Here is a 22,675-nt window from a genome sequence, read left to right as displayed (position 1 = left end):
ACGCTGCTCGTCACAGACTCAGCGCTTCCGCGTCGTAACGCGTACTACCGTGGGCCATTGGTGCGTAGAGAGAGAGGGAGTGAGAGGAGGGAGGGAAGAAGGTGGTGACGGACCTGCTCCTCTGGAACCCTGCTATACTGCTATGTGCTATCACCAGGGAAGGATTCCCGAACAATGGTCATCAACTCTAAAATGTACAATAAAGTAACACCGCGCGCTTATTTTAGCCATCTTTGCTAGACTCCTGAATCTGTACGTTTTCGCTTGGTCGCGGTAAATTTGGACTTGCACTGAAGATAGAGAAAATCCATGGAGATATTGGATAGGCTTTTCGGGCTACACATTGGGATTATACATTGAATTAGGTGGAAATTCTTCGCAAACACTTCGCATTTTTGAAGAAACGACCTCTGCTGTGCCATATCTTAACGACATTGAAAGTGAAAATCAGGTAAATCCGTGTTTACTGTACGGAGTATTCGGGGTTCCCGTGGTCAGTGGTTCATTATTGTCATTGTTATCGCAGTTCATGTCAGTGTAGTCCCTCGTAGTGGAAGAAAATCGTATTTTTTGCATGGATCTACGTCGTGTTCTCTGTTTTTTATACCTACAAATAAAAACATATGTTTTTTGTTACCAACACCATCTATGGTAGGCTATTGTTTTTTGTTACCATTAGCATTTTAGGAATACACAACCTGTAGGATCTTTCCCGAACTTATGGGTTTGTGACCATTTGTCTAGATTCCCTACAAATACTAGCAATGTCAGGATAATCGAATTTAGAAACCTTCAATGAGTGGTGTCCTTGCTATGAATATATCACAATTGTTATGTTCATTATAGCCTAGCCTACATATTACAAGTAGCCTTCATCATTATTTGTTATTGTAATCATTTGTGCTGTTATTGAAGTCTTTATTTTCTTCTTTATTGTAGGCTATCAGTTATCATGAAAGCCATAGGCCTCATAGTTGTGAATCACTGCGACTCACGCACGACATTTGTTCCTTGAAAGAGTCCAAAGCTGAAAAGTATTAGAAGAATGAAGACAGTGCAAAAACGTCTTATGTCTATATCCGTATTAGTAGTTCTCTGCTCTGGCAATTAAGTTATATTTTAAAGAAAAATATTGACTGATATAGGCACAAAATTAACCTAAATAAATTGTGCGCGTGTGTGTGTGTGTGTGTTGGCCATGTTAACAGCAGGCCATGTTGTCTAATCATGGCTACATTTTATTTTGGCCTACAACTCATTTCAGACGGGTAATGTCACATCAAAAACGTATTGAATAAAAGTTATGCGCATATTCAGGACTGAGAATCGGAGGTTGAAATGCGCTTTTGTTTCGATCTGACTCCAGACATGGCAGACCAGAAGGAAACATTTGGACTGCAAAGTTCGCCCAGCGGGTCAGAGTCAAAGGAATTACACACTGAGAGTAAAGCAGAGAAACAAAATGGAACTTCGAGCAAATCTCCATCCTCCCAGACGACCTATATTCAACAGGTCAGCTTTACATGCTATTTTGAGCCTATGCACTTCAGGTCTCAAGTCACTGGCTAGGGGTTGCTCTGGACCTATATCTAGGCCTATTTATTAAATCTGGATATCTGTAAACGACTCATGAGATAAGTACATGCACTGCCAACCTTTCAGACCTTAGTGTGCATAAAAGCGTAGAATTCCCATTGTTTTGAACTATGTCCTATAGGCTACAAAGTTTCGTGAATTGATCATGTCAATCAACTCGAGGAATCGCTTGGTAGTTGGTTACCGTAGACCAGTGCTGCAGTTATTGCAGTTTCGTGTACTTTCTTTGAGAGATTTTATTATCTGCCTATTTATAGTCAAAGCACTGAATGTATAGGCTAGTTATACTATAGGCTTAATGGAAAATGATGGTATACTATTTCAGAATAGTAGCCTACTGTTTCACAAGGTAGCCCAATGTGAATAGTAGGCTTATATGAAATTCTATTATGTCTAGGTTTTTGTTAAACTATTATGGAATTTATACCACAGTGCAACATTTACCCTGTATGAATGACATGACATAGGCCTAGTGACATAAATATTATTTGTATAATAATTGGGCTAAATAAGCTTACCAAATGGTCTCAACTGCAAGAAAAGTAATATTGATATTCCTTTTACTTGTCTAATTTTGAAGGGAATGGAGGGGATAAAAGTGTACCTGCATGAGAGGGAACTGTGGGCGAAGTTTCACGAGGTGGGGACGGAGATGATCATCACCAAAGCGGGAAGGTAAGAGAGCAACAACTGCTTATACTGGCATTAACGGGTTATGCAAATACATTTGAGAAACATAAAATGCATTTGAGGTTATGTTTTAATCATTATTTGTAAATGAAAATGGTCAGCATTTAGTGGTTTTAGTTTTGACAGCGCTGTCTGAAAAAGTGATTTCGTCCATACCTAGGCTTATTTCCACGGAGAAAATAGATTTTTATAAATATTTTTGTGTTGCAATAGTGATAGTTATATTGATGTTGTATTCGTTTTCTGGAGGGAGGCCTACTGTATTTACACTTCATTCTGTATCAATGTACCAATGCATAGTTTCTGAATAAATCTATAGGCCTATAGTCGGTTTGAGACTGGCCCTTGGTTAGATAAAAGTCAAAGAAACATGCTTTATAGCCTATATATCCTCAATTATTTTAATCCTGTCATTTTTTTCCAACCGTTTATTGTCTTTTTCCAAATTGGATGTATGAAAAAAAAAAAAATCATTATTTCCTTATGTTCTTCACGTTTTCAAGACAAAAAGGCCTACACGATTTTGCATTTAAGGAATTTAGGACGAGATGAGCCCGGTGTAAATCTGCTCAGCAATTAGGCTTACACCTACCTGTCCTGCTCAGAGACTCTCACGGAATATGGTTGAGATAATCTTCTACCTCAGTTTAGTGTGAACTTGAATATGCATGATGGTCGGTGGTCTCTGCTCATGTTAACAAATCGTCTTGTGGCTCTTAGGTAGCCTATTTATTATTCATTTTAGCTATGTCTCAACATCCTTACAGTCTGCACTAGGTTCATATTTTTTTCTCAACTGCATAAAGCTGTCTTTATATTCTGTCCATTCATTCCCCCCTTATTGGCTTGAGACGTTATCATCCCTCCCTCCCTCGTTATTAACCAGCCCTTACCCCTTCCCATCACCTCGCCGCTGCCTCTTTATTCAGGCAGGTCACACGTTTGAGAAACAGCTTGTAGGCCTAGAGGCCTGGATCTCAATCGGCGTACGACTTCTTTTCCTTAGCAATTTCAATACTCTCAGCCACTCACTGACTACTGACGTTTTTCCAACCTGGTAGACCCTATTTCATCAGGTTACTTGTGTAAAAGTTCTGAACATATGCACGTGTGAAAATATATGTGCAGGCTACCATGCATCTGGTTTTAGTGAGGCATTTGATGCAAAAGCAGCTAACGTTTATTTCACCGTGAAACTTTAGGCTCTTCCTTCATAAATGTTTTATTTTGTTGAAGTATGCATTCGTTTCAGTTGTTGCATGCGTAAAAGTATGCAGTCGCTTCCAAACGAACAATATATATATATTAGGTTACCTAATTCCCTTTCATTTTATTATGTTTGATTGATTGTTGTTCTAAATTTAATTTGGTTTTACATAGGCTATCTGGCGTTGATAGCATATACATTAGTTGTGAACCAGTGGGTTTACACCCTGATCCACCAAAAGACGTGCAGTGTATGCATAGTTGGTCATATGTTGGTCTTTTAAGCTTGCTGGGTTTGGAACAAGTTGTGGGCTTCTATGCAACAACTGTGCGTCAAGGTCGCAGAATTTCATTGAATTTGACAGTGTGATTTCGGAAGTAATCAATTGATATGGCAGAGTTGAATATCGACTCTTGTCCATACATGTCATAGCATAGACTGTAAATAATCATACATTGCCTTAAGCAAATATCAGGTCACTTCAATCAACGATAGCCTATAACAGTCATAATGTATTAATGTATGCACTTGCATTGTGTAACTATCTTGCTTCATTTGCAGGCGAATGTTTCCCAGCTTCAAAGTGAAGGTCACTGGATTGAACCCTAAAACGAAATACATACTCCTGATGGATGTCGTGCCTGCGGACGACCATCGCTACAAATTCGCTGATAATAAATGGTGTGTAACACTTTTACAAATAAAGTGGCTCTGGGATCGCATCAGAGCCAATGTCCACAGCCTTATGACAATAAGTAGCATACCTGTATACAAGATATGAACACATTATCATATGTAGCCTATTTTTTATCCAGGATGTTTCACTGATCAATTAGGTGTTTTCTGTTTGCGGAGTACAACCCCTCTCCCCCTACAGAGTTTTAATAACTTTACAGTACATTTCAGTAGCATATGGGCCTATAGCTATCAGGCTATTGTATATAGATAGATGGAAACTGTAGTCAATGTGCAATAAAGTAGCCTGGTATTAGGCCGTATCCAGTTCATGTAAATAAAGCATTATACTTCACACATCGGAATGAGATTTATAATCAGTCTTCGGACTAAAAACGTTTTTTATTGAAATAAGTTTGACCTACGGCTTATGGCTCAAATTATGTTTGAGTACATTTACTGGTTCTTTAGCAAACGATTCATTATTTCTCAAATGTCTCAAAATGTTGATGTTTTGAGACATGCAGCCTTAGCCTATGTTTCAAGTACTAAACGTTTACCAATTCTGAAAAAGAAATAGCTTTCGTGTGGAGTAGGGGGGGATCCTTTGCAAGTGCTGCGGAGTTCTGCTGACTACCAACTAGAGGTGGTTTATGCCAATTAATGAACTCATATTTGTGTTGATGTTTCCTTTGGTGAGGGTGTAGATCTCTTTGGACACCTCAGAAATACAATCTTTACTATCAGCGAAACATAGCCTAAACACTAGTTGTTAGTGTCATGTCCATCTGGTCAAGAATGCCTTGTTTGGATCAGTGGTTTTCAATGGAGAGTTTTTAAGGAGGATAATCATATGCCAATACCGCAGATAATGATCCGTTCAGCGCATTGGTTATGCTAATTAGGCTGACCCAACCAAACTGTCCACGTAGCACGACATACCTAATGTAGGCTATTATATTTGTAATTTTCTTTTACATTTTAATTATTGTCATGCAATAGCCATTTTTACAATAATTTGTCATTCTTATTCCAACGGGGCGAGAGTACAGTATTACAAACTATAGGCTAGGCTACAACTAAAGGCATTTCTCAAAACTTCAATTTAATTAACTGGATAATCTTGATAAAATCTCCTGTTTTGGAACAAACCCTAAGCCTACTTCCAAATAGCCTAACTGAATTGATTTCGAAGAAGCCTTGGCTACATATTAGGCTAAACCACTATGAAAAGGGAAAGGGAGCCTAAGCATTTTCATAAACAGCATATTTTAATGTGAGAAAGTATTTTTCACGAGTGGAACAACTTTGTAGGTTAAATGTCGCTTGTATCTGCTCACATAAGCATAGGCCTAGCCTACCATTTATAGATGGGTTAATGTTGCTCTGGTTTTAGGGTAAAACGCTGACTTTGGTGCTGTGATTCAGGTCTGTGACCGGGAAGGCCGAGCCTGCCATGCCCGGGAGGCTCTACGTTCACCCGGACTCTCCTGCGACGGGGGCGCATTGGATGAGGCAGCTTGTCTCTTTCCAGAAGCTGAAACTGACGAATAACCACCTGGATCCTTTTGGTCACGTATGTTTACGGTTACTTAACTCTTCATATGTTACGGGTTTGTCTGCAAGATGCTTGATGAATTTCGTAAAGGAATACTTACGGCTTATAATGATTAACACAGCATCTGCTTGCAGTAGTAAAGATTAGAAGTCAGTTGGCATCCGTTTCTTTCCCTTTAAAGACCTATTATTATGAACTCCCAATACCCCAGATTTTGAGATCCATGTCGGAAACAAAATAGCAAACACAAACATCAATTACATCATCTATTTGTTTCGATGTTAAAAATGGTGCTCTTGGCTAGAGATTTCATGAGGTTGGAGGTGTGGGTGACATTTTGGCCAAATTACACATCAACAGAGAATGAAGGATTGGACAGATTACAATACAATACAATACAATACAATAGTCATATCCCTTATAGGACATAAAAACAGCCCTATGCTATTGTTGACAACCCAAAAAACAATAGTGGTTGTTATAGAAATTGAAATAAGGAAGTAGATTATGCACAAATGAACCAATAAGAAATTATAGAAAGCTAAGTGATAAACTTCCTCTATCCATCTCTTGAATTATGACAGGCAGGAAAGTGTCAATATTGGTCACTTCCTTGTTAATTCTATTTGTATGAAGCTGATAAGAATTGCAGTTGGTGGAACCTACTCTTTCTGCTCAGAGTGAAGCAAATATGTGATATTACTTCAGCATAACAGACTGGGTGCAAACCATAACACTATAAAGGTCAGCACAAAATCAGTCAAATTTAATAGCAACTTGTAGTCATTGATGATAGCTGTAGTAGGGAGTATGTTGATTGGAAATAATGTTTTATTGTTTGCATTCGTAAAAGTATAGGCTCACTGCAAATCTATAGCACCATGCTTGTGATTCTGAAGTCAGTAATAGGACAGATTTTACTCTTTTTAACTATCACCTACAGCACTATCTATCTTCTGCCTGATCACATGACTCCATTGGCGGTGTGTGAGAATTTATAGCGATTGTTGCCTTGCCAAAACCAAGCTAGTAGAATGAAATTGGAGCTCAGTTCAGTTGGAATGTGAGAGGTGTTGTAAATTTCGCGTCGCAGAATGCATTTATGATTGGTTGCAGTGGTTCCTGGCTTGCCCTCTTTCGTGCTCAGGGAGTACCATGGGATTCATAAATGAAACACTGCTGCCGGGCCAAAAACATATTCCATCAGCTTGTTGGTCCAGCTGGCTGACATAACTTTGAGACGATTTATAATTACTAGCTTCGGACGTGGAGCTGAAACATGTCGGTGAGGTAGGTTGAGCCAGTTATAGGAGGGACCTGAAACTGTCTGGATATTAGACAGAGCAGAGCAGGACCTCCCCTCCTCAGCCAGAGAACATGCTGCGATAGAACAGTGGCTCCTATATGGTTTAGAAGCCATCTCCATTGGTTGAAATTAATGTTTTTTATTACTCTATGTTTGGAATTGACTATGAATGTGAGTTTATTGAAGGGATTTCTGATATTTCCTAGGATAGATTTCTACAGTTAATTTTATATGGTCAATGTTAACATGCATCTTATTGACAATATCTATATATTTTATGTTTCTTATTCTCAATCATGTAGATGGTATAATCTCAGCTATTTGGGTTACATGTTGCTAACTGAGCCTTTCGTCTCTATCTGATACCAACAGTATGTATATAAACATACAGTATGATTATCCATTTTCAACTTAAGAACTACGGTTTATCCAACACAACACTTATCACAAGCCTCAGCTATGGCTTTGATCTTCCTCTTAACTTGCGAAACATTTTTCAACGTTATTCATCTTCTCCACAATTTGCTGGTGCTGGTGCACTCGTCCAGTCCTCCCCACACATGTTTTTGCCAGCAGGGTAGGTTGTGGATATCGCACTGTTTATGTTCGAATGGCAGTATGCGATGAGCAATAGATTCAGAAAGCCCTCTGATGTGGAGGAACTTGAAAGCGGAGGGCAGCCGCAGGGGACCCAGGGTGATCCCTCACTAATACTAAATACTATCATACAGAGAATGGAGATGCAGAGAGCCAGGCAGCAGAGCAGGGAGACGAGGCGTGTGCTGGAGGCCTAGTGGGTGGTCTGCTCTACTCTGGTCGCCCCTTCAGACAGACATGCAGGGAACCAACCCACAGTATGTCTGTCTGTGCTTCATGTTGTTGTTTTGTAAGAAATTAAAACAATACTTTTGGTGTGTAGGTTACATGACAGACATGGGAGTTAGAAGACAAGGTTACAACCATCTGAATGGTGTAAATCAAACCATTCCAATGGTTTGTATCATTGTGAATCTGTTAGCCAGATAAAGGGAAAAGGGAAAGTGGGATACCTAGTCAGTTGTACAACTGAATGTATTCAACTGAAATGTGTCTTCCGCATTTAACCCAACCCCTCTGAATCAGAGAGGTGCGGGGGGGGGGTGCCTTAATCGATATCCACGTCATCGGCTCCGGGGGAACAGTGGGTTAACTGCCTTACTCAGGGGCAGAACGAGAGATTTTTACCTTGTCAGTAACTTGTACATTTGCAGTGTCGGTGATATACGCTGATGTTCATAAATTATTTTAAAGTCCCCAACCAACCTCCATTGAAGGCTTTGTGGTGGGCAGTTGTGGAAAAAGTACCCAATTGTCATACTTGAGTAAAAGTAAAGATACCTTAATAGAAAATGACTCAAGTAAAAGTGAAAGTCAACCAGCCAAATACTACTTCAGTAAAGTCTAAAAGTATTTGGTTTTAAATATACTTAAGTATCAAAAGCAAATGTAATTGCAAAAATATACCTAAGTATCAAAAGTAAAAGTATAAATAATTTCAAAGTGCTTATATTAAGCAAACCAGACAGCACCATTTTTATTTTATTTTACGGATAGCCAGGGACATGCTAAAACACTCAGACATAATTTACAAATGAAGCATTTGTGTTTCATGAGTCTGCCAGATCAGAAGCAGTAGGGATGCCCAGGGATGTTCTCTTGATAAGTGCGTGAATTGGGACATTTTCCTGTCCTGCTAAGCATTCAAAATGTAACGAGTACTTTTGGGTGTCAGGGAAAATGTATGGAGGAAAAACGACATTATTTTCTTTGTAAAAGTAAAAGTAAAAGTAGTCAAAAATAGATAATCCAAAAAACTACTTAAGTAGTACTTTAAAGTATTTTTACTTAAGTACTTTACACCACTGGTGGTGGTATTGGTGAATGTGAAAATATACAGTGCCTTCAGAAAGTATTCACACCCCTTGACATTTTCCACATTTTGTTGTGTTACAGCCTGAATTTAAAATTGATTAAATATAGATTTTTTGTCACTGGCCTACACACAATACCCAACAATGTCATAGTGTACTTATGTTTTTCGAAATTTTTACACATTGATTTCAAATGAAAAGCTGAAATGTCTTGAGTCAATAAGTATTCAACCACTTTGTTATGGTAAGCCTAAATAAGTTCAGGAGTAAAAATGTGCTTAACAAGTCACATAATAAGTTACATGGACTCACTCTGTGTGCGATAATAGTGTTTAACATGATTTTTGAATGATTACCTCATCTCTGTACCCCACACAACCAATTATCTGTAAGGTCCCTCAATCGAGCTGTGAATTACAAACACAGATTCAACCACAAAGACCAAGGATGTTTTCCAATGCCTCGCAAAGAAGGGCACCTATTGGTAGACGGGTAAATAACAACAAAAACAGACATTGAATATCCCTTTGAGCATGGTGAAGTTATTAATTACACTTTGGATGGTGCATCAATACACCCAGTCACTACAAAGATACAGGCGTCCTTCCTAACTTAGTTGCCGGAGAGGAAGGAAACTGCTCAGGGATTTCACCATGAGGCCAATGGCTACTTTAAAACAGTTACAGAGTTTAATGGCTGTGATAGGCGAAAACTGAGGATGGATTAACAACATTGGAGTTACTCCGCAATACTAACTTAATTGACAGAGTGAAAAGAAGGAAGCCTGTACATAATACAAATATTCCAAAACATGCATCTTGTTTGCAACAAGTCACTAACGTAGTACTGTAAATACAAAGTGTTATGTTTGGGGCAAATCCAATACAACACATTATGGAGTATCACTCTCCATACAGTGGCTTGCGAAAGTATTCACCCCCCTTGGCATATTTCCTATTTTGTTGCCTTACAACCTGGATTTAAAATGGATTATTTTTTTTGGGGGGGGGGGGTTGTATCATTTGATTTACACAACATGCCTACCACTTTGAAAATGCAAAAAATCAAAAAAGTGAAACAAACAAGAAATAAGACAAAAAAAACAGAAAACATGAGCGTGCATTACTATTCACTGCTGGAAGGTGAACCTCCATCCCAGTCTCAAATCTCTGGAAGACTGAAACAGGTTTCCCTCAATAATTTCCTTGTATTTAGCGCCATCCATCATTCCTTCAATTCTGACCAGTTTCCCAGTCCCTGCCGATGAAAAACATCCCCACAGCATGATGCTGCCACCACCATGCTTCACTGTGGGAATGGTGTTCTCGGGGTGATGAGAGGTGTTGGGTTTGTGCCAGACATAGAATTTTCCTTGATGGCCTAAAAGCTCAATTTTAGTCTCATCTGACCAGAGTACCTTTTTCCATATGTTTGGGGAGTCTCCCACATGCCTTTTGGCGAACACCAAACATGTTTGCTTATTTTTTTCTTTAAGCAATGGCTTTTTTCTGGCCACTCTTCCGTAAAGTCCAGCTCTGTGGAGTGTACAGCTTAATGTGGTCCTATGGACAGATACTCCAATCTCCGCTGTGGAGCTTTGCAGCTCCTTCAGGGTTATCTTTGGTCTCTTTGTTGCCTCTCTGATTAATGCACTCCTTGCCTGGTCCGTGAGTTTTGGTGGGCGGCCCTCTCTTGGCAGGTTTGTTGTGGTGCCAAATTCTTAGCTTAGTGGTGTTGCAGACTCTGGGGCCTTTCAGAACAGGTGTATATATACTGAGATCATGTGACAGATCATGTGACACTTAGATTGCACACAGGTGGACTTTATTTAACTAATTATGTGACTTCTGAAGGTAATTGGTTGCACCAGAACTTATTTAGGGGGTTCATAGCAAAAGGGGTGAATTCATATGCACGCACCACTTTTCCGTTATTTATTTTTTATACTTATTTGAAACAAGTTATTTTTTTCATTCCACTTCACCAATTTGGACTATTTTGTGTATGTCCATTACATAAAATCCCCCAAAAAATATATTTAAATTACAAGTTGTAATGCAACAAAATAGGAAAAACGGCAAGGGCGATGAATACTTTTGCAAGGCACTGTATTTTCAAGCATAGTGGTGGCTGCATCATGTTATGGGTATGCTTGTAAACATTCAGGACTGGCAAGTTTTTCAGGATAAAAAAAGAAACGGTATGGAGCTAAGCACAGGCAAAATCCTAGAGGAAAACTTGGTTCAGTCTGCTTTCCACAAGACACTGGGAGATTAATTCACCCTTCAGTAGGACGGAGCTAAGCACAGGCAACATCCTAGAGGAAAACTTGGTTCAGTCTGCTTTCCACAAGACACTGGGAGATTAATTCACCTTTCAGTAGGACAATAACCTAAAACACAAGGCCAAATCTACACTGGAGTTGCTTACCAAGAAGACAGTGAATGTTGCTGAGTGGCCAAGTTACAGTTTTGACTTAAATCTACTTGAAAATCTATGGCAAGACCTGAAATTGGTTGTCTAGCAATGATCAACAACCAATTTGACAGAGCTTGAAGAATTTTGACAATAATAAGTGGGCAAATGTTGCACAATCCAGGTGTGGAACGCTCTTAGTGACTTACCCAGAAAGACTCACAGCTAGTTGCTGCCAAAGGTGCTTCTACAATGTATTGACTCAGGGGTGTGAATACTTATCTAAATGAGATATTTCTGTATTTTATTTTCAATAAATTAGCAAACTTTTTCTTTTTAAATGCATTTTGAATTCAGGCTGTAACAACGAAATTTGGAATAAGTCAAGGGGTATGACTGAAGGCACTGTAGTTCGTTCTCCCACAGTATTTATCTGATTCCGTGTTTTATAAGACCTCAAAAATACTTAAGCTTTAACCAATTGTATTATAATGTGCAAAACCAACCTGAGTCATAATGCATTTCCAGTGTTGGCTGTTGAAAGACGTTGACCCATTTCTGTTTAGAAGACAATCAAATTAATTGTACACTGACCTACTATCAAAGTGCTTTTGGAAAATTCACAGTGGATCACAATTTACTCTCTATTTTGAGGTTAAATTGTTCCATCAGTTGTGAGAATCCACTGAGGTCATGTCTTTGTAATGCCCCACCAGTCTAGGAGGTCAGCGCATCCTCTCCCTTTTCTCTGCAGCGTGCTTGAAATGCACGAAAACAACCCTACAGATAACAGATAGGAGGAATACCCGAAGGGGCAGGGGTTCCTGAGGAGGTGAAGGAGAAAAAACACTGTTTTGTTATCTCTAAATGTAAGTGGATTTAATGAAATTAAAAACCATTAGAATGCTCACGGCTGATGCCCATGACTCCACAGTATGTCAGACCAATTAAGACTAAAGCCTGCGGATGAGAGGGCCCCATGAGAAGAGTTCAGGGCTCAAGTTCAACTGGGTGGACCGCCGTCTTAATGTCGCCAGCCTAGCCAGTGGTAGTAGTCATCACTTGGCACAAACTAGGTCAGGGGTCAGGGGGAAAGCAGGGAAAGGGAAGATGTTCACGTGTTACAATGGGAACTCATCTCTTTTGACATACGTGCATTATCATGTAATGTAAATAACATTATATTGTATGTATGTATTTATTACTGAATGTATTACTGTAATGCCCTTCAGTGATGGGGTTGTAGAGTTAGGCTACATATAAACTATGCACACATTTAGATTTTGACTGTAAATTCTATGGTCAAATATATTTACATTGCTATGATTAGGCATATTGGTATATTCATGGTTTTATTAAATATTTTGTATGTTTTATATTTGTATGTTTTTATTCAAAGCAATAGCAATAAAATGTTGTCTTTATCTTCATTGTCTGAATGGGTTTAGATTTATCTGAATGTGATTTTGATAATATCAGAATTTGGGTTTTGGTGGGATTATGCATCAGGGTATTTGTCAGGAGAAATTGTCCAAATACAAAAAGGCGTTTAATGGAATACATTTCTCTCTTCAGATTATCCTCAACTCCATGCATAAATACCAACCCAGGATTCACATCGTGAAAGCGGATGAAAATAATGGCTTTGGCTCCAAAAACACGGCGTTCTGTACCCACGTCTTCCCCGAGACTGCCTTCATTGCGGTTACATCTTACCAGAACCATAAGGTAGGCCTAAGTGTTCTATTTACGCCATGGTTTTATCTGTGTAAAAATAGCCTAAATAGGTGTGAATTTGCCAGTGTATTATAGATGTGTAGGCCTAATTACAATCAGTTTAGAACTAATGAAAACTTTTTGGCATATAGAGAAATCGAATTTTTGCATTGCCCTTGCCTTAATTTTATAGACATATAGTCTATAAAATCACTTCATGGATAAATCGAAATCAGTTCATGAACATCAGAAAGTTCTTCATGCTGTAGGCCAACATTGCTGCTAAAGACGTGACGGGAAGACTGAAAACTGATGAATGAGCTGATTATCAAAGATTGAACAATAAAGCGGATGGAGTGTGTCCTTTCCCCACAATGTCTAATGTAGGCCTATGTCACCATGAGCAGTGGCAGAACACGAGGTTCAAGTCTGATAATCACTGATATCATATTCAGGTCATTGACAGATGTGAGTATGGGGTCGGGGAAACCGCATGTCCGAAATATTGGACAAGGCAAGAACTCAAGAGACTTTTGGACATTTCAACTGGTGCAGTTTCATGAAACTTTAGTGAATGATACGGATTACAGATAAGGCTCAGGGCGTGAGTCTAACGTCCATAAATTGTGGACGTTTTATTATATGCTTATATGTGCTTTGTTATGTTTAGGCTTTATAAATAGTGTATTATTAACAGGCTACTACAGTTATTATTATAACTAGGCATATTATTAATACAATTAGAGAAAATGTAGGTGTTAGCCTAGCCTGTAAGAAATAGGCCTAAAGCAACTCGTTTTTTTAGCCTGAAGCTGCAATAAATCTCGAAATGGTACATATTGTGATGAATATTGATGACAAAAAATAAATGTATGCATGCATTTATTTTATTTGTATAATGTAAATGTAGGCTAATAATTCACAGGTTCGAACATGAACGAATTTGAGTTCGCATATGAACGAAAATATTAACTGTTTGGCGTCCTGCTTTCTTTAAAAAATAACAAAATTTAAAGTGCAATTCTGTCACTGAATTATGAGCTTTTCAGCATTTCACGTAGTAATATTTATTCGTCTTTATGCAATGAATGGTTATGGTTGGACACAATCCTCCCATGGAACGCTCAGGGTTGTTTATCAGAAAGCCAATTTCCTCATTTGAATTTATTATTCACAAAAATGTGGTGTAGGCCTATATAAAATGTTTTCAAAATATTTTCAGACTGAAATTAAACCATTAAGAAAAATATAGGCATAGTCTATTTACACTTAAATCCCTGGAAGATAAATGGTTAAAGTCAAGTGTTGTAATGTACTTATTAAGTAAGTTCTAATTCAAAAGTGGGTATATTTTCATTCATTTATGTAGTGTGATATTGTCATATATGAACTTTCAAACATTTACAACCACCTGTTGCATGTGCTTTATTTTGGCTGCGCATTGGCACGTTTATTTACGAAGAGAAGACATAGAAATCATATCAAACGAATTCATTTTCCTCAAATCCGACTAGGCCTACTCAAAATCGTAGGAGTGCTGCCCAATCATTTCTGCGTCTGTTTAACATCCGTTTTTAACTATGTCTGAGTCAGATTTTAGTGTGGGACAGAGGGAATATGCGAGAGGGGGCAAGGACCCTTAACGTGTCCTGAGCCAATCCGAATTCCCAAAGACTCTGAGAAACAGGAAATCCAAATGACTGAAACTCTGAAGAAACCATTAATTATATTCAGGGAGTTTGAGGGCTCCTGAGAATGCAACGTGGGCTAATTATTATGAGGCTACCAGAGCCTGCCAGACTTCCAGACAAACACTCTATTCTGATTTGACCACGAATACATAATCAAAGAATGTTACATCTGCCAATTAAGCTAAGAGAAAGTTATCATGCCATGCCTTTTGGGGGAACGCGCACAAAGGCGAGCAGCCACCTGTTAACAGTTTATTCAGAACGGTCAAACTTGCCCATACCCATCTATGCTTGAATTGAAAACAAATGTTTCCTTCTGAATAAACTATTTCGAAAAAAAACTCGCCTTTTCAAATATCTTCTGTTCTCAAATGAGTTAGTTCTATATAGGCTACATAAAAAACTGGGCCTAGGCCTATGAATCTGAACGTATTGGCTACCTCTTACAAATTATAGTTGCATTATGGTAAATAGGCCTACCATAGCCAAATAGTGTATCACATGCAATGCCTGATAAAGAAATGCAGTAGCCTATTATGAATGAATGTTTGTCATGATTGCTATCCTTGGTAGTCAAGGCAAGTAGGCTATCTAACGAACCAGCATTGGTAACAACTTGCTTTGTATTAAATGGGGTGTTTAGGCCTATAAATGTTTCCAGAATTGTTAGGAAACTGTCACCCCAGGCGTGTAGTTTTTTCATACGAACAGGGTTAGTTCGTGCATGGCGCTTTCTTTCTTATAAGACCAACCGCACCCTATACAATATTTATAAAACAGTTTGGAAAAAGTTCTACATTTGTATAGTCTGGTATGAATTCGTCCAAGTGAACATATACTGTATGTAACCTGGTTGACGCGCAATAGCCTATAGAAAATATTAATCAAAGTTTTATTAGTGAATTAGGTTTCGTTCTATTAACATTTGCATTTACTATGCTATTCAAATGTGAAGATAGCCTTCGTTTTCATGCCCCCCTTTGTAATTTCATAGTCCTATTCACCTGAAACACCTTAGGTTATCCTGCATAGGCCTAATTGTCTTACAATTAAATAGGGATATTAAGCGATTAAAATATCAGTTAGGCTTTTAGGTAGGCCTATAGGCATATTTTGTTGAGCATGTGTAGGCTACAAGTTATTTTTGCAAACATTTTGTACCACCAACAGTTATTTTCAAAATTATTGCTTTTTTAATAGGCTAGATACCTTTTGAGAAATCATTTTGAGAATCGTGTTGTTGAAATATGGTAAGATTCAGTATCCCCACACTTCTGTATTATCCACACTTTATTCTACATTTGCTTCCCAAAGAAAATCTAGACTTTTGCCAAACGCACAGTGCGTTAACGAGAAGCTAAAAACGTGTATGTCTCAATGAGATATTTTACAGGGTTTTGTGGAAAGTGAGAGCCAGCGCGTAAACAAAAATCCAGTCTTGTTGTGAGGCGGGAAGCACAGCAGACCAGCCAACTAATTATGTCTCCCTGCCAGAAACCGCGTGCCCTGTTAGAGGGCTATCCCTGCATTCTGTTTAACCTCAAGTCGTTACTATTTAGTTGGCTGTTAGAACTTCATTCCATTATCCATTGTTGAATAAGAAAAATCTATGGCTTTGGTCCAATCTGGAAAATAATATAATTGTTTCCAAGATGGGCTACTTGCTCCCTACACTGTAAAAAGTAACTCATTAAAGAAATTGAGTAGTGGCTACGCAAATTTAGCCAGTGGTCAATAGAACTCAAATCATAAAAGTGGTACTAACTCATATGTCAATACGATTTCTTATCACTTTATATTTTTGAGTACTGTTTATTATTGAGTAAATAACTTTGTGTTCTGCTAATCTAGTTAGAGTTTTTACAAGTTATGATTATTTAATGTTTTAAAGTCAATCTAAATAAGTTGTTCTTTCTTGATTTCATTATGTGTTACATCTTTACTTAATATAATAAAGTAGTAGTCAGACATTGATATTTGAGCAAAAAACACTGGATTTATCTGTGTTGTTCTGATATATAAATGTATATGTTCACTACAACAAATATTAATGTTCAAGTAACTTCAATAGTTATAGTAAGAAAAAAATACACAATTTAGTGTCAGAAAGTTCACCCCCCAAAAAACAGCTAAGTATTTACAACTTAAAAAGATAAAGTAATAAAGTGACCACCTTATATGGTTAAGTATTGAACACTGAAATACTTTGTGTTGGGTTACTCAAATGGTTCTAGGCAACGGGTTTCCACTAAATAAATGTAGTTAGCAGAACTAAATACTTTTTACAGTTTTCATATTTAGATTAAATTAATGAAATGTGTTTTTCAGATTTGAATTGTGTGCTTAATGGTCTGAGCACATGGTCATTTAATCTAAACATTAATATCTAAACCAGGTGCACAACAACCAAGTAGTACAGTAGACCTATCATGCTAAATGCTTTTGTGAGGTTTCTTCCCTTTTGAGTGCTTATTTGAAAAGTTAAGATTGTCATGCGACTACTGACCAGTGTGCGTGTGGACGTATGGCCAGTGTTTCATCCTAAAACCATCTTGAGGCTTTATGATGTTCCACATGGGAGGGTGAAGACGCTGGTTTTAAGTGAAGATGTCCTGCTATAGGCATTGAAGGACACAACAAGTCCTTCTCACAGAATATAGGAAAAAGGAAAAGTGTATGGCATTGTGATGCTAAGTTTTCTTTTTACATAATATTGTAGGCTAATTGACGGTTGAATTGTGTTGACGGTTGAATTGTGTATGACAAATGTGCTTTCTGTTTTGCAGATAACCCAACTTAAGATAGAGAACAACCCGTTTGCCAAAGGCTTCCGTGGGAGTGATGACATGGAGCTCCACCGGATGTCCAGAATGCAAAGGTAGGACCTATCCCAGTCACAAACAGACCCATGATAGCCAATGGCTAAGCTTTGATTCAGTGCATGACTTGTCTAACATTTCTAACTCTAATAATCCAATATTACCATCATTAGACGTTGTTTAGCACACTATATGGTAAACTGGAAACATGCATTAGACAATGTAACCACAATTAGATAAGGATTACTGACATTCGAATCACAGTGACACTTTACAAGCACCATTGTAATCCCTCAATCAGTGAAATGCAAACCAGATGAGTGTTATTTTCAGTGAGCCCCGTCACCCCCTGCCCCCCTCTCCCCAGCTGTGTAAGTGTAGTTCTTGAGCAGGGGCCAGTCTGCATGTCCCAGGGCTTTTATGGCTGATCTGGCAGGGCCTTCTGAACTTGCGACATCTCCCTTTCACGCAACTCCCTCTTTACCGGGAGGGATATTCCTACCAGTCGTCTGTGCATTGATGATATGGCTGGTCCAGCAGCAGCATCGACCACATGGCTCTTTTCCCTATTCACTCCAGATGAGTACTTTCACATACGTCCACACAGTGTGGAAAACACATTTTCAAAGGAGAAAATCTGGTTTGAAACTTGCCCAGAATCTGTGAAAAATGTTAACGGAGTTTGGTTTTCCATGTGGCAGTGACACTTTGCCTCCCATATATTTTATTTGGAATGGGAGAACATGGTCCTCTGTAGCTCAGCTGGTAGAGCACGGCGCTTGTAACGCAAAGGTAGTGGGTTCGATCCCCGGGACCACCCATACACAAAACATTTATGCACGCATGACTGTAAGTCGCTTTGGATAAAAGCGTCTGCTAAATGGCATATTATTATTAGAACATTCTCTCTAATTAGCCACTGCAGGTTAATCTAATTTTGTTAGTTTTGGTTGACTATGATTTTCCACATTAGGTGATAGTACACATTTTGCTAATCTTATAGTGGAATTAATGAGAGAAGACAGAACGGTTTGGATGTTTTTCCTTCCTTTTTCTCCAAAACTATTTCACCTGCACAGTAATTTTTTATTCATCACTGGGGTGTTCACAAATTGATATTGTATATTTAATATTGGGTTATCTCAGTCAGATGTTGATTAAGTTGGTTTATGTCACAAGATAATACTTCTGTAAGTGGGATAGTTATTTTGTATAGACATTTGTAAATTGATTTCAATTGGCCAAAGGCCAAACCACACCATAACTCCTACATGCCACTGTCCTGTCTTGCCAAGTAAGTACAGTAAGCTCAGCACGTCTGGTCTTGGTTAGTATTTCCAAGGGAGAGCTTATTGCAAAATGAGGTCACTGGTTCAAAAGAAACAGTCAAAGAAATCAAAGAAACAGAAGTAGCAAAAACGGTCCATTCATGGATCCTCTAGATTAATGGGACTGGAATAAATTCCTTTCTTTTCACTGGAAACTGATCCTCCGGAACACTTTCTCAGTGGATCCTAAGTGGGTGTGACTCATTGATAGTCAGTGTGGTTTGTTAGTATTGAGAAGTGTATAGTGTCAGATCAATGGATGAAAGAGACTGTGTATACAAGTCAGCCATGGTTAATGACTGAGGTCAGGGGCAGCAACATATTTATCTTCTTTTGCATGTGTAAATGCAATATGAATGCAAATAAATGAATAAATACTATAAGGAAGATAATTAGGTGATGATTAAAGGTCCAATGCAGCCATTTTTATCTCAATAGCAAATCATTTCTGGGTAACAATGAAGTACCTTACTCTGATTGTTCTCAATTAAAATGGTAATTTCTTAAAACTAAAATAGCTTCTTAGCAAGAATTTTGCTAGTACTGTCTTGGAGTGGTCTGAATGGGGAGGAAACAACGGAAAACTAGCTGTTATTGGCAGAGAGGTTTGGAGCTCTCTTTCCTATTGGTCTATTAACTAATTTACTGCCTGGAGATGTCACCAGGCAGGCCAAAACTCCATCCCACCAAAACAGGCTGAAATTTCAGGCCATCTTTTCAAACAGCTCTTACACAATTTTTTTTACAATTTCACAGTATTATTCCAACCACAGTGTGGAAATATATATAAAACACAGGAAAATCACATTTTTGACTGCACTGGGCCATTTAATAATCACTACTATTAGTAATACTAATGGTAATTATAGTAGTAGTAGTAGTAGTAGTGGTGGTGATAAATACAAAACATTAGGAACACCTGCTCTTTCCATGACATAGACTGACCAGGTGAATCCAGGTGAAAGATATGATCCCTTATTGATGTCACTTGTTAAATCTACTTCAATCAGTGTAGATGAAGGGGAGGAGACAGGTTAAATGATTTTTTCAAGTCTTGAGACAATTGAGACATGTGTGCAATTCAGAGGGTGAATGAGCAGGCAAGACAAAATATTTAAGTGCCTTTGAACAGGGTATGGTAGTAGGTGCCAGGTGCACAAGTTTGAGTGTGTCAAGAACTGCAACGCTGCTGGGTTTTTCACGCTCAACAGTTTCCCGTGTGTATCAAGAATGGTCCACCACCCAAATGACATCCAGACAACTTGACACAAATGTGGGAAGCATTGGAGTCAACATGGGCCAGCATCCCTGTGGAATGCTTTCGACACCTTGTAAAGTCCATGCCCCGACGAATTGAGGCTGTTCTGAGGGAAAAGGGCGAGCGACTCAATATTAGGAAGGTGGTCCAAATGTTTTGTACACTCAGTGTAAATTGAAGAAGCATACAGTACGATAAGTGTTATGATAATTTCGTAACCCTGTCTGTGTGTGTGTGTGTGTGTGTGTATATGTTTGCAGTACTAAGGAATACCCGGTGGTCCCTCGCAGTACGGTGCGCCAGAGAGTGGGCACCAGCCAGAGCCCATTCAGTGGGGAGGTGCAGGGCATGGTCACTCCCAGTGGCCTGGCCTCCCAGTACACCCAGTGTGAGAACGGGGTCACCAGCACCTCACAGGACCTCCTGCCCCAGTCTGGCTGTTACCCCCTGCCCCACGAGCATAGCCAGGACTACCACTGCATCAAGAGGAAAGGTGGGCCAGGCTATCATGATATATAAGCCATGCATGCCAATGGGATGGGTTGTTAGGAAGCATAGAAATGGAAAACATAGTTGATTGCTAAAGTAAAAATATGTACTGTAACTGTTTCCTGTCTGTAGTGGATGATGACTGTCACTCAGGGGAGCACACCTACAAGAAGGCTTACCTGGAGAGCTCCTCCAGCGAGGACGACCATTACTACCGTCCCGTCACCTACCCTCAGAGCCTGGGCCTGCCCGGGGGGCCCTACAGGACCGAGTCTGGCCAGAGGCAGGCCTGTATGTACGCCAGCGCCTCCCAAGGGGCCGAGCCCGTCCCCAGCTTGGAGGACATCAGCTGCAACACCTGGGCCGGCGTTTCGCCCTATGGCAGCTGCTCCGTCACCTCCATGCAGCCAATGGAGCGGCTGCCCTACCAGCACTTCTCCGCCCACTTTACCTCGGGGCCCCTGGTGTCCAGACTGAGCGGGGTGGCAAGCCACGCCTCCCCGCAGCTGGGCGAAGCCCACCACGCCATATACCAGGGCCCCATGGCCCACCAAACTCTGGGCCACCAGTGTAGCCCCGGGGCAGGTATCCAGTCGCCCACCACAGGTCTCCAAGGCAATGAGTACCTGTACTCACACGGGATCCCGCGCACGCTGTCGCCTCATCAGTACCACACAGTGCACAGCGTCAGCGTCATGCCTGAGTGGAATGAGAGCAGCTAAAATGACTTTCTTCATAGGAAAGGATGGAGAAGTTGGATTTTTTTTAAAGGGCCATGATAGGGTTGGGCTTTAGATAAATCTATATTTATATTTTTGAAGCTATACTGTACGGCAGTGCAGTCTTGTGAGATTAATGAGGCATGACCGCCTAGAGCATTGGACTTTGGTGCTCAGAGGAACTGCGTGACTGTCTTTGCAGTTGACTTCTTACTGTGCCTATAGGCAACCATCATGAGGATGGGCAAAACAAGGTGGAGAAAAGCATTGGCCTTGAAGTTAAGGAGACTTATAAGGACAACTAAACAAGTTTAAAACCCTATACTTTTGCATGAGGAACAGAAGTGCAGAAGTGGCTTCATCGAGAGACCCCCATTTTAAAACTGTTCTGTTTTGATAGTGTATTTTACATCTTGGTGTTTGCATTATGAATATGTTATCTTTTTCTGCTGCCAATAGAAAGCTCTTTCACCTTTATCCTGTAGATTTGTATATTGTAGATCTCCCGGTTTTCATTTTATTTTTGGGTTTTGTAGTGAACCGCTTACCTTCTATATTGAACAAAAATAAACGCAACATGCAACAATTTCAAAGATTTTACTGAGTTACAGTTTATAGAAGGAAATCAGTCAATTGAAATAAATTCATTAGGCGCTAATCTATGGATTTCACAACTGGGCAGGGGCGCAGCCATTGGTGGGCCTGGGAGGGCATAGGCCCGCCCACCCACTGGGGAGCCAGGCTCAGCCAATCAGAATACGTTTTTCCCCACAAAAGGGATTTATTACAGACAGAAATACTCCTCAGTTTCACCAGCTGTCCGGGTGGCTGGTCTCAGACGATCTCGCAGGTGAAGAAGCCAGATGTGGAGGTCCTTTGCTGGCATGGTTACACGTTGTCTGTGGTTGTGAGGCCAGTTGGACATACTGCCAAATTCTCTATAAACGACTTTGGAGGCGGCTTATGGTAGAGAAATGAACATTCAATTCACTGGCATCAGCTCTGGTGGAAATTCCTGTAGTCAGCATGCCAATTGCACGCTCCCTCAACACCTGAGACATCTGTGGCATTGTGTTGTGTTTTAGAGTGGCCTTTTATTGTCCCCTCCACAAGGTGCACCTGTGTAATGATTATGCCGTTTAATCAGCTTCTTGATATGCAACACCTGTCAGGTGGATGGATTATCTTGGCAAAGGAGATATGCTCACTAACAGGGATGTAAACAAATGTGTGCACAAACCTAAAGCGAAATAAGTTTTTTGTGCATATGAAAAATGTCTGGGATCTTTTATTTCAGC

General features: G+C 39.6%; 1 protein-coding gene across 1 annotated transcript; it reads left to right on the top strand.

The window, feature by feature from the left end:
• Positions 1 to 1,368: 1,368 nt before the first annotated feature.
• LOC311128391 (T-box transcription factor TBX5-A-like) lies at positions 1,369 to 21,380 on the top strand (the record flags this gene model as incomplete). Its single annotated transcript, XM_084160510.1, has 8 exons — positions 1,369 to 1,512; positions 2,177 to 2,271; positions 4,055 to 4,174; positions 5,597 to 5,744; positions 12,933 to 13,085; positions 17,551 to 17,642; positions 20,430 to 20,662; positions 20,791 to 21,380. 8 exons carry the CDS (start codon positions 1,369 to 1,371, stop codon positions 21,378 to 21,380), a joined length of 1,575 nt encoding a protein of 524 aa, XP_084016636.1.
• Between the last annotated feature and the right edge of the window lie 1,295 nt (positions 21,381 to 22,675).

This window comes from Coregonus lavaretus, assembly GCF_964263955.1.
Source record: "Coregonus lavaretus genome assembly, chromosome: 4".
In the NCBI taxonomy this organism is placed as follows: Eukaryota; Metazoa; Chordata; class Actinopteri; order Salmoniformes; family Salmonidae; genus Coregonus; species Coregonus lavaretus.
The sequence above is the reverse complement of the archived record's forward strand: the minus strand, read 5'-3'. Positions and strand labels throughout refer to the sequence as shown.